Source organism: Eurypyga helias, unplaced genomic scaffold, assembly GCF_000690775.1.
Source record: "Eurypyga helias isolate BGI_N326 unplaced genomic scaffold, ASM69077v1 scaffold16805, whole genome shotgun sequence".
Lineage (NCBI taxonomy): Eukaryota > Metazoa > Chordata > Aves > Eurypygiformes > Eurypygidae > Eurypyga > Eurypyga helias.
The window spans coordinates 26,171-38,491 of record NW_010252232.1 but is presented as its reverse complement, the minus strand read 5'-3'; the positions used below and the strand labels follow the sequence as shown (position 1 = coordinate 38,491).

Sequence of the window (12,321 nt, the reverse complement as noted above, 5' to 3'; positions counted from 1 at the left end):
AGTCTTTGGCAAGGCATGTTCTGTGGCTCAAGAAATCACCTGATTTCCTTTTCTTTCATACAATCCATCATGAGACAGCCATTATATTCATGGGTTTAAACTGAAAGTGGGAAGGTTTAGATTAGATATCAGGAAGAAGTTCTTCACGGAGAGGGTGGTGAAGCACTGGAACAGGTTGCCCAGAGAAGCTGTGGATGCCCCATCCCTGGAAGTGTTCAAGGCCAGGCTGGATGAGGCTTTGAGCAACCTGGTCTAGTGGAAGGTGTCCCTGCCCATGGCAGGGGGGTTGGAACTAGATGGTCTTTGAGGTCCCTTCCAGCCCAAACCATTCTATGATTCTATTAAGTCACTGTGAAAACCTACATTCTAATATATTTTCCCCTAGTCACCCTAAATCACTAGTTTACTTATGAAAACGTACTTTGTCTGATTCCCAAGTTCTGATGAAAAATTGGATTTTCATGAGAAAATTCCTCCTCAAACAACACCAATTCCTGCAAGAGTAGCTTCTAATTGCTTCAGACAATGTGAATATGTATTATTTCAAGTCACAGCTGATCATCTCAGATAAACAAATACTATGCTAAACATCAATTCCATGTCTTTAATTTTTTATATTTTTAAGGACTAATAAAACTCTGCTTATGAGTTCGTGTGTGAAAGCAGACACCAAGCAGCCTTAGCAAGTGGTTTGAAAGGCAAAGAAAGCAAACATCAGACAGCTTTAGCTTTCAGAAGACAGCAGTCAAAGGTAGGTTCAGTAAGAAAAGTAAAATGAGGGATATACTTACTTTCACTGCAGTTTTCTTCATCACTTCCATCTTTACAGTCATTATCTCCATCACACTGGAATGCACTAGGAATGCACTGCCCATTTCTGCATTCCACCAGGCCCTGACTGTGACACGCTAGGAAAACAAGACAATATTCTGATCAACTTAGGTTAATGAAGGTCTTAATTGTTTTTGAACATTTAAGGAGGAGCTGATAGCACTGCTTAGCACTGAAGGGCACTAGACATTTTTCATTATATGTGGGCTATATTTTCAATAGCCTACAGCTGGGCTGATCTTCAACCACAGGGACTGAAACTATATATGTCAGGTATTAGCAACCAGCTGAGGTGAAGGTTCAGCTATATCAACAAATAAACTCCAAACACATCATTTTTACTCATATAAAAATTGTCACCTTTTCTTTGCCCACTTATTTACATTCCTTTACTCAGATTATGTTCTTAGATTTCAGGGAAAATTGTAGCATAGTGGTTGCAAGGTCAAGCACTGAATGGCAGCAAGAATCAAAATCGCATAAGCATATGTCTTTTGAGAACCTTAACCACACTGAAACATGTGCTAGCTCCCCAACGCTTGATTTGCAACCTCAGCAATATTCTAGTAGAGTTGCTTTGCAGATATACACCGTCATCACTGGAGCAGACAGAAGTCCAAACTCTGACAAGGAGTGGTAAGTCGCGTACGCTCGCACCAGAAAGCTGTCACAAACTCAGAATGCCTCCAGTTTAGGAGTTTATATGCATGTATTCACTACTCTTTGATGGGAACATTGCAGTTAACAAAAAGCTAATTCTGTAATTAACAAGAAGCTGAAACACAAGGCAGTGCTGTTACTTCTCCACAATGGCAACAAATGTTTAATTTGCTGCAGCTGTCTCCCAGAAGGGACATTTGTCAAGGGCAAACTTCTGAAATCAAACAAGCTTGTAGTTCTTGCCTTACAAGTAATGAGTAAGTATACAGCTTATCCTACATTTGGGCTTTTTTTTAATTTTATTTTTAAAGAAAAAACTGATTTAGAGATTAAGGGAACTTACAGCAATTGATTTCATCTGATTTGTCTATACAGTCATGGTCACCATCACATACCCAATCAGCTGTTATACACCTCCCATCTCCACACTGATGATGTGTCACTGGGTTACAATCTAGATAAAATTCAAATTTAAGGATAAAATAATAAAGGATGAAAAGTTACCATTTGTATAATTTTTATATTATTGATCCATTGTTCTATGCCTTTAAGCTAATCATTCTTATTAATGAGCCATTTTGCATCAGAAAATTGCAATAAGAGATTTTCTGTACCCGCACATCTTTTTTCGGATAGTGGTTACATATGTTCAGAATCCTATTGCCCATACAGATAGTGGTGCATTCATACCCTCCCTCAGGTGCACAGTTGTTTCCATTTGCAATTAAACAAGTTTCTAAGATTTTTAAGGAGATTAAAAGATCTTCTGGCTTCCCAACTCATGGAATGATTTTCAGTATAGCCAACATTTTCAGTTGCCATCAGTGAAAATCATTCCCTAATTTTATCTTTTTACTAAGAAGTAAAAAAAAGAAAAAAAAGTTTCACAATTTCCATATTTGGCACTTAATCAGGAACTACATTTTTTGCTTACACTCAGAATTTTCCATAAGAATGATCTACAAAAAGAACTATTCCAACCTTCGCCTCACTCTTTCTACCTGAATGCTTCCGCAAATAAAGAAAAGCATTCTGTTGAGCAGGTTGACTTCACAGCAAATAAACCAGGAGTAGACACAGCCCAGTCTGCCAAATCTGCTATGAAACCCATTTATAGCCTGTAGAAAAAGTGAGATCTTAAATTTGATGTAGAAAAAAAGTGTCTTAAGATAGAAATCATAGGAGTCGGATTAATGTTTAGAAAAGTCTTCAATCAAAGATGATTTAATGGAAAAAAAAGCCATGCACAAAACAGCCAAAACTGACAAGAAGTAGTGAAAGATCTTAGAGTATGTTTAATTTGGAGAAGAAACATAAAAGAAATCTCTGAAAAAATTTGGCCTTGATTTTTCGTTTTTAAATTCTCTGTGCTTTTTCTCAGAAAAGCAAAAGAAAAAAAGTATGAAATAATATTTTAACTTTTAAAGAATTATTTTAGAAAACTTATTTTTTCTCAGGCGCAGTACCAGGAGCAAAAGTTCGAAAAAAATAAGGCTTTCAAAGTTTTTCAATATTTACATGTGAAAACCATTCTTTTTTAATGCAAAACTTCTTTTTTTCCCATGAAAGTTAAGTGTAGGTAGAAAGACAAATCGAAGGGATCAGAACATATAAAGCTGATTGAAAACAGAATTTGAAAGAAATAGAATTTGATCATCAAAACATACAAGTTCACTGTGAAGCTTGGGTAAAAATAGTTCAGCTATAAAAGAGTTGGCATCACCAGTGTGTAGCCTCTTATGGTTTGCTCTAATATCAGTTAAATTAGTTAGCAAGAAAGCATCATAATACCTTGAATTAGTTTAAAACAAATTGCAAATCAGAATATTTCTTCAAAATACCACTACCTTCAAAATTTGGATTAACCCAGAACTCTCCTTTAAAACTTTTCAAATTGCATATAGAATTTGTGAGCTGGTTTTACACAGCCCAAAAAGAGTAACAGCAGGTTATATTACTCTTTAAGTAGTTTGAGGGAAAAAATTGCTGGCTTAAGCAATACTGCTATCTTAATGACTTTAGAAAAACATAAAACTTATTTACCGCAGTTTTGTTCATCACTAAGGTCTCCACAGTCATCATATCCATCACAAACAAAGGTGTAATTTAGGCACTTTCCCGTGTTGCAACGAAATACATCATCACTGCAGTCTACAAAACATTTTTTGTAAAATGTTAACATTCATATAAACTGTGAACACTGGAATGTACTGACTAAAACAAGATTAGCTAAAGATACCCTACAATTCACAGGTCTGCATTAATACTTAGCGTGTACCAGCTTACTAGAATTTAATATGCAAGAACAAGAAAAATCAGAAGCTATTTATAGATATTTTTATTCTGTTCCTACCAACTGCTTTTTTGATCAGTACCATGAGGAGAAATTGCTCTGGTTACACATATGGACCAAAACGTTTAATTAATTTATATACATAAGATTCTTAAGAAAGGCTGTAGGTTTCATTGGCTAGATCACTAGGACCATCCTGAGCACCTGATATGGCTACTGGTTGGAACTGAAGCTTCTAATAGCCAAATCCAGATCCCCAGGCCCTGCTTTTGAGCTTGCCTTAGATCTTACAATGGTTTCAAATGAGCTTTGTGCTTTACACAGTTGTGAGCTCAGAATTTGGCCTGATGCCATCTCATCAAGGATTTCTTAGCCCTGTCCACCCTAAGTGGATTTAGCCTTTTTTTCCATGGCTGAGGCCTTCAGTAAAACCCTGATAAATATTCTTTGATAATATCCAAAATGGTTGAATAATATCAGGTCCAATAAAAACATGGAAGCCACGTTGTAGTTAGAAAAAGGGGGAGAAGAGAAAATAGGGTTGGTGGTGTCTGGTCCCATTACTGATAACTTTTGATTACACGCAGTTAGGAAGTGGGTGGCTTAGTTTCACTGCCTTCCTCTAGGCTTTTCCTTTACATCTGGCTTTTCCAGGGAGAATGCAAGGATATAGAACAGCTGGGTGGACAACCTCCTTCTTGTCGAAGCTATGCCCCTGGAACCAAGGAAGATCGTTGCACCTTTTCTTACTGGGATACGTGGGCATTTTAAATGAGCTCCTTCCTGGACAACATACAGACAGAGCTCCAAGAGCAGGGCCTGGAACAGAAGTCTCTCCCCTCATCTGAGATGCTCAACCACTAAACAACAGAATCATGCTACCGCTTGCTTCTCTCCTTTTTGCATGACTCGTGGGCTCACGATTGCACAGTGGTGTCACTTTGAAAGAAGGGTGTCCGAAGGGTGCAGCACTTTCCCAGAAGGTGGAACGGGTTTTCTATCCCTCCAAATCCATGTCAGGCAAGTGTTCCACATCCTAGGCTAGTGCTCTAACTTTAAGTTTCTCAAGGTTTTACCAACCTCAACTCTAGAACTTGAATCACTTCTCCCCATTCCCCACCCAGAAATATTCATACATTCTAAAAGTCTCAGATCATCTTAGAAAGTCCAAGCAAAATTTATAGCACAATGTGAATGACAACACTTCAGGACATAAAGTTAGATAATACGGCTGAGCCGTGAGCTTTGTAGTCAATAGTTCATTTAGCTTTAGAAGAACAAAAGGCATGAAACAGTAAATACCAAAACCCCCAAACTAAATGAAAATATTTAAGTTCTAGTTTCATATAAGCAGAACAATAGCCAGCTGAGAGTAAAATTCTAAACATTACTTGTTTTGAGTATGCAACAGCGTGAAGTACTCTGGCAACCTTTATTCTTATTGATGAGTTCGTAACTCTGACAGTTTCTGTGCTTCAGTTGCTCCTCACGCAAATAAAACAAAGCTGTCTCTTTCTATGTTGTTTCCTCTGGATAAGTTTACTGTTTAATTTCCATCCATACCCCCATTCCTGTTTACATTCATACCTCTGTAGCTGCAGCAGTGTCCTTTAGGGTATGGCAGCTCTCAGGCCCACACAGGCAGGGTAAACAAAAGGGATACAAACTTCTTCTCAGGGAAATAAAATTCACTTGATGAAAATCTAAGAGTCTTAAATTACATTTTCCTCAAGATATTGACAATGATATATAGTGTAGGGTAGCTAGTTACTTCTATCAGGATAAAATGAGCACTTGGCAGCTGACATTTGTAGAAGGCTCAAACTAAATTTTGTTAATGATGGGACAAGCCCAGTTTTCATAAAATTAAATACACGTTCCTATTCTATACTCCACTAAACACAAATAAAGCCTGGTCAATCTTGTGTATTCAGTAACCCTTTGATCTCTGGTCATGCACACCCTGTTTTCACCACTTCACTATTGCATCACATGTCCTTCTGACCATGAATCACCTCAGCCAAAGAACCAGAGGTGATTTTAGGGGTCCTACATTTTAAAGATGTATGTTTAAAGATACATGTGCAGATTCAGTGTACAAATTCTGCCACTCCTAGGAGTAAATAACACCTTAAATCAAGAAGACGCTCTATTCTGGAGTGTGGCATGCACACACATGCATATGCATATAAATGTTTTCTTCTGTATCTTTATTACTAAAATGGCCTTCATCTTCTTCAACCTTTCTGAAAGAGAAGCATGACTTGAGAAAGTCATACAGGGAGGAAGAGGAAGGAAGTGAAGGTACTGGGGAAGTGTAACTGCATACAGAGGGATGCAAGAGAGCCTGTTGCATTTGGTACATGTAAACCTTGCTCATCAGAATCCTTCCAACAGTTCCAAGTTTTGGCACTGATAATTTATGCATTTGTAGATCAGCATTAACAGCTTCTTTCCAGTGCATGTTCCTGTGTGACAGCTGCCTGAGCTGAATTCCAATTCCTCAGCTGGGTACCTTCCATCGCACAAAGTCACAGAGTAAATGGTGTAAATAACATGATGAAATCCTAAAAAATAGTTTTCGGCTGCATCTGTGTAAAAAGGTGACACTGCTATGTAAATTAAACTGTGCTTTCGATAAGAGGGATGGATTCTGCTACAGCCTAACTATTGCCTGCATACTTACTATGGCCCATCAGAGGGAAAAAGAGAAAAATGCACAACAAGAGCCAGGGAGAGAAAAGCAATTGCATCATGTGATCAATTTCTTCATGCAGAATCCTGAAAGGAGATTCTAGAAAGAGCTATTAATATGAAAAAGCTTAAACCCAGAGACTTCTACATTTTGTAATGGATGTAATTTTCAACATTGAAACTAGAGACACAGCTTTAAGCTTCACTCATCTAACCTTAGACATCTAAAGGATCTAAGCAGATTTTAAACGGGTAATTTAAATTCAGTTTCTAAAGCACGTAGCCCATTTAAATTACCTACTTAAAATCTGAGAAATCATGCCTGTTTCCCTCAGCTGATTCTGCAGACAGCCAGTTTAGCCATTTAGCTCAGTCACCTGCACAAGGACAGACGCCTCCCTCCCTAGTGTGTAACTTCATAACTAAAAACCAGAGGCATGTCTCCAAACAAATATCAGAAGTGCTGTATTTTGGGTCTGCAGACGGGGGGAAGCTTCGACAGGTTGTTGTACATATTATATCGCAATTGTTACAGATGGAAATCTTACTGGAATTATTTAGCAGCAGTTTCAACTTCCCCGTTCTCATATCAGGAAACATAATAATAGTCATGCTCAGGTCACAAATGCAAAATGTTTATATCCAAATAAACAAGAATATTTTAATTAAAACTGGAAAGCATACTTTGGAAACGTTCTTCCAGATACTTTTACAAAAATCCTACGCTTCTTTATAATGCATCCAATTACACTGGCAAGCTTCAGTCTTTTGAATCTCTGTCATATACCCCTACAATTAGTTACACTTTACAGAATCCTGCTTTGAAATTCTATTAAGTGTTTTCCAGCAGTTTTCCATACTTGCCTTTCTTGGCAATTCTTGCTCCTAAACAATCTACTGCTACATAAGTTTGTTGGCTAGGACAGAGTCCGAATATTTTTCTCCATCTATATCGCCCACACTTTGAGTTTACGATTCTCACGCAGACAAAACAGCTCCCCAGCAATAAATAGAGCAGAAATTAGACGAGAAGTGAGCCATGTGTTTATACCTTGTTATCCTCTTCAATGCATTAATGCTGTTTACTCTAAGCTAAACCTTCTGTTATTGTTTCACATATTCCATTCCTCCCATCCTCAAGGTTAACAACAAACATTTGAAAATAAATTTCACGCTAGATAAAACCTTCCTATGAGCAAATACAGTTTGGACTTAAGAAGGGAACAACTTTTCCATGTGTTGTTCTGGGTCCTATTAAACACTGGAAAGCTATGTGTAAGCACTAGCAGTGAGAATTCAGTTTATTAAAAGAGAACAAAGCATTAAAAAAATCAAATTTTTATTTTCTTTCTCAAATATTGCTAAATATTGCAAAATATTTAATGATTAAATGGTGAATAGCAATAAAATTTTGGGGAGGACTGAATATTTTCATTATTATGAAAATGTCAATCACTGTAAAAATTACTATTGAAATATCTTGAAACTGAACTAAAAACCTTATGAATGAGCCTCGGATAAGACTGTCTGCTACAGGCAGCCTGATCAAGGGGAGCCTATTGATGAAGCTTCTTACTCAGCTACCAGAGACATCACACTCACAGGCTCTTGTCCTGCTGGAGGACTTCAACCACTCTGACATCTGCTGGAAAAGTAGCACAGCGAGCTGCAGGCAATCCAGGAGACTCCTGGAATGCACTATCGATAACTTCTTAAGCCAGGTAATAGGCAGCCCTACCAGAGGGAATGCCATACTGTACCTGATGGTCACCAACGAGAGTTGAACTCATCGGTGATGTCGGGATTGGAGGCAGCCTGGGCTGCAATGGTGGAGTTTGCAGCCCTATGGAATACGGATCAGGCAAAGAGTGAAGTCAGGACCTATTTCTGCCATGTAATTCAAGTAAGTCTTACTTGACCTCCACTTGCTCTCCCCAACGTTTAGCAAGTATCCTAATAAAACACATCTTCTGCCTATAAACCCTGTATCATTTAACAGACAGGTTTTCTTTTAAAGGTAATCCTAACTCATGAAATTTATAATGCTTGTTTTTTCAAGACATGTAATATTTTTATTCTTATATTACTAATTTTTTCCTTTCCCATTTCTAATGGAACTTGACAGGCATAGTCTCACAGGCATTTTTAAATTTTTTATATTACATTAAAAACTGAAGTTGATACTGACAGATAAAAGATAAAACCATACAATACTTTTTATATGTAACAGAAGTTGTATCAACCTGCATTAAATAAATTGTAGGTTATTAAAGGAAAAGTAAGCTCTAGCCTCATTCATACTGAGTCCAGGAGGAAATTGCAGTAATCATTTATTCCTTGGATATCCCAGACAAAATCTATCAGCAACTTCCTTAAAAGCAGCATTGTGAGCCTTGGAATGCTCAGGCTCTTAAATCACTAGTAAGAACAGATCTTCTGAGATGAGTCTAAACTGCACAGTCTGGAACTCAACCCCAGGTCTGACATTTTTAATGCAATGCACAGCAGTTTTGTGGCATCATGTCCTACTATAGTCCTTAATTAGTCATTGTTCCACATTTTCTGTTTTTCTTTTTTTTTTTTCTTTTCATAGTTTTCCTACTTTACATTTGCTCAGCTTTTCTAAAAGTGTTAGTAGTCCAAGAATGCTTCTGTCAACACAGAAAATCACACAGGAGCTCTAAAGATACACACTACCAAGGAGAAATAAATAAGATGTTAAGCAGGTATATCCACTTTTCTACTGCACCATATACTGGGATTTATTTAAATAAACCATATCCAGTGTTGAGGCCAACAGAACTTTTTAAACAGATGGTTTTTCATCTGCTGTAAATTCAATGCCATGGACTAGGAAGAAGATATAACTAAGAGTTTTCAGTTTCAGAATTGTTATTCTGATGCATGCTATTGATCCATTAAAAACAAATGCCCGAAAATACTTCTAATTTCCACATGGGTCCTTGCAGAAATCTCAGAATCTTCTTTCAAGTCATAAAATTTGATAGATCAAAAACACATACTGTGGCCAGAGTGAGCAAAGGTAAACACATTCAACGGCAACTGAGAGAGTCCCAACGTCAATATTTGCAAATACTATGCAAAGCTCCTATTCGGTACCAATAGACTTCAGTCTTTAAGTTTCCCTGAATGGATTCTGTGCTTCATTGGAACACTGCAAGGTTTAAGAAACTTACTGCAATGGATCTCATCACTCCAATCATCACAGTCATTGTAGCCATTACACTGCAGTTTCCCTGGGATGCAGATCCCACTGGCACACAAGAAGCTCTCCTCTCCTCCACACAGTGCTGGAAAAGAGAAGAAAACAAAGAATGCATGCATGTTAAACTTTCAGGGTAGGAAGAAATAAGCAGAAATGAAAGATAGTTAGAACAATGTGTCTTAAGTGTGTCCTTTGTTATTTCAAAGATAGGTATCTAGGCTGAGCTAATCAGTGAGGTTCAATCTACCATTACCTCTAAAAAGCAACTGTACAGAATACCTGTTAAAAACTGACCTTAGGATGGGATCAAACAAGTTTGATTTCACACCCACACCCCCATACACCACTAAACAGATGCATTGGATTAAATATCCAGCTAAAGTTATAACAGATGGATCTTCCCAGCCTAGTTGTTGAGGCAAAAAATTACCAGGTTGATACTTAACAGTGTCATAGCACAGACATCTTACTAGAGGTGAAGGATTCCTCAAACATTCTTATAACTCTCTGAACACTAGCAGACAGTCATCACTGCTATTTGATATATTGGGAACTGAGATACATAAAGAGACAAAAGAAACCCCAGGAGATACTTTGCAGGGCCGTTATGTTCAGAGGGGGGAAGCTCATAACACCTTCCCATTCAAACACTGAAAATATAGAGCTGTGGATCACCATTAATTTGTTTACACCTTAGTCCACGCAATAGAGGTCAAACTTCCAAGCATGTTTAAAAAACATCGGCTGAGAAAAATCCCAGTAAAGCGTACAGACGGGGAAAGATAGCAAGTGAAAATTGCATGGGGAGGCAAAATGAAGATGTCAGGTAGAAAAGCAAATATTCACTACAGAACCTGGTTGTCAGGGTTTTGGTGGGCTTTTTTCAAAAGCCACAGTTAACACTCAGGCTACTCAACAAAGCTAAACAAAACAAAGTTTCACCTCCAGTAAAAGATCGGCAAACAAACTCCAGTAACTTTACTTAAAGCATACATATCTGAAATGAGAAATAGCTTCCAGAGATGGAAGAAAAAAAATCCTGTCACTTTGCCAGGGTAAAGCTATTAAATGTATCCATGTGTGAGAACAGCAAGGTTCAAACAGTAAAATCTCATGAAAGTTCAAAATTCTACTCATAGAAATTCCATTGTAATTCAAACTTTGTATCCAAGTTTGCCAAGAACAATAAAGATCTCTAATTGTAGCTTTCAAACTTTATCACAATGCAAATCGCAGGTATGAAAACACATCTGTTTCAGCAGCAGCTCTAGAATCTTTTCCTCCACTAAAATTATTTTGCATCTGATCACAATATAGCTCCATATTTCTCATTTTAAAATGCCTATATTTGCATTTTTCCTGCTTCTATGGAGAATTCAGTTCCTATTTATTCCCACTTTATTCTCTGCACCTGATGCTTAACAAAATCCGGAAAGTATATTTCTAATCTACATCTCAAATCCACAAAAATGCATATGGAGTTTTCTCATCATAACTTTGTATTCCTCATAACATGCCTACCAATAAGTATATTCATGCAGAACACACTTTAAAATTAAATTAAGGACAAACAAACAAATATCTAATGATACAAATTTTAGTAGCATGAACTTTTATGACCTCAGATTGGCATGGCAGTGAATGATAGCACAAAGGTAACACACTACATAAACTTCCAATTAAGCCATTAGTAAATGAATAACTGTGATGATGTTTGTGTCAACATTTTACTTGGTGCTGCATTCAGTAGAAATCACAGTATAAGCAATTATCCTTAATAGTGAGGTATAAACCACAATAATGTGTTGATTAAGCACATTCTTAGGCAAACAAAAACTGAGCTTAAGTGAAAGATTAGTCCTGAACTCACACACTGCTGATGTCCCATTTAAACTCCTCCTTCTGCAGCCAACATTTTACTTAAAAAAGGAGGGAAAATCTCTTCTAACAAAATATCTGTCATTAAGTAACTCAAGAGCATACAAGTAACCTCATTTTCTATGTCTTCAGAAGAATAGAAACACAAAAACAAAACAAAATGGAAAGCAAAATGGTGCTGATGAAATCTGGCAGTGTTTCACAAAGCATGCAGATACAATTTAAGGCTATGAAAGGTAGAAAGAGATGAGAAACATGACCTAATAAATATTGACTCTCCATGCTGCTACATCAACTTTTATCTGCTTTATTTGGTTGCTAACTCACATTGTTTCACAGAATTCGTTATTTAGTGACGTATCTTTTGATTTTAAAAAGTGTATCATAAAAGAAAACCTGATGGAAACCTTTTTCTTAAAATCTCAAACACATGGCTTTTATCTCACTGTGATTACAGCGTAGCAAGTGCTATGCCTCTTTCTTTCCACATGTGAAAAGCTGAAGGATAGGAGGCCCAAGTGATTTTTCCAATGACAAACAAGGAATCAAGTGAATAATTCAAGGTGGTTTATAAAATTTTATTCCTAAAAACCTAAACCTAAACAGAAAGAAAGAGAAAAAAAAGAAAAGGTTATCTCCCTGTTTTGACACAGTAAGCCACTTAGCATGCTGGTCTTCAGAACCACGCTGGTCTTCACGCTGGTCTCTTATCAGAAATTTTGGGTGTTGGTAGGAGGCC

The 12,321-nt window shown here is 37.2% G+C and overlaps 1 protein-coding gene across 1 annotated transcript in view; it reads right to left on the bottom strand.

Moving 5' to 3' along the window:
• LOC104510141 (atrial natriuretic peptide-converting enzyme-like) overlaps window positions 1-12,321 on the bottom strand; it is a gene marked incomplete at its 3' end in the record, with an annotated part of 46,671 nt that overhangs the window by 20,831 nt on the left and 13,519 nt on the right. Inside the window, exons 3-6 of the mRNA XM_010152302.1 lie at window positions 9,676-9,789; window positions 3,535-3,642; window positions 1,835-1,945; window positions 792-908 (exon numbers count right to left, since the gene is read on the bottom strand). Coding sequence (XP_010150604.1) covers window positions 792-908; window positions 1,835-1,945; window positions 3,535-3,642; window positions 9,676-9,789 — 450 coding nt within the window. The remainder of the gene's footprint in view (window positions 1-791; window positions 909-1,834; window positions 1,946-3,534; window positions 3,643-9,675; window positions 9,790-12,321) is intronic.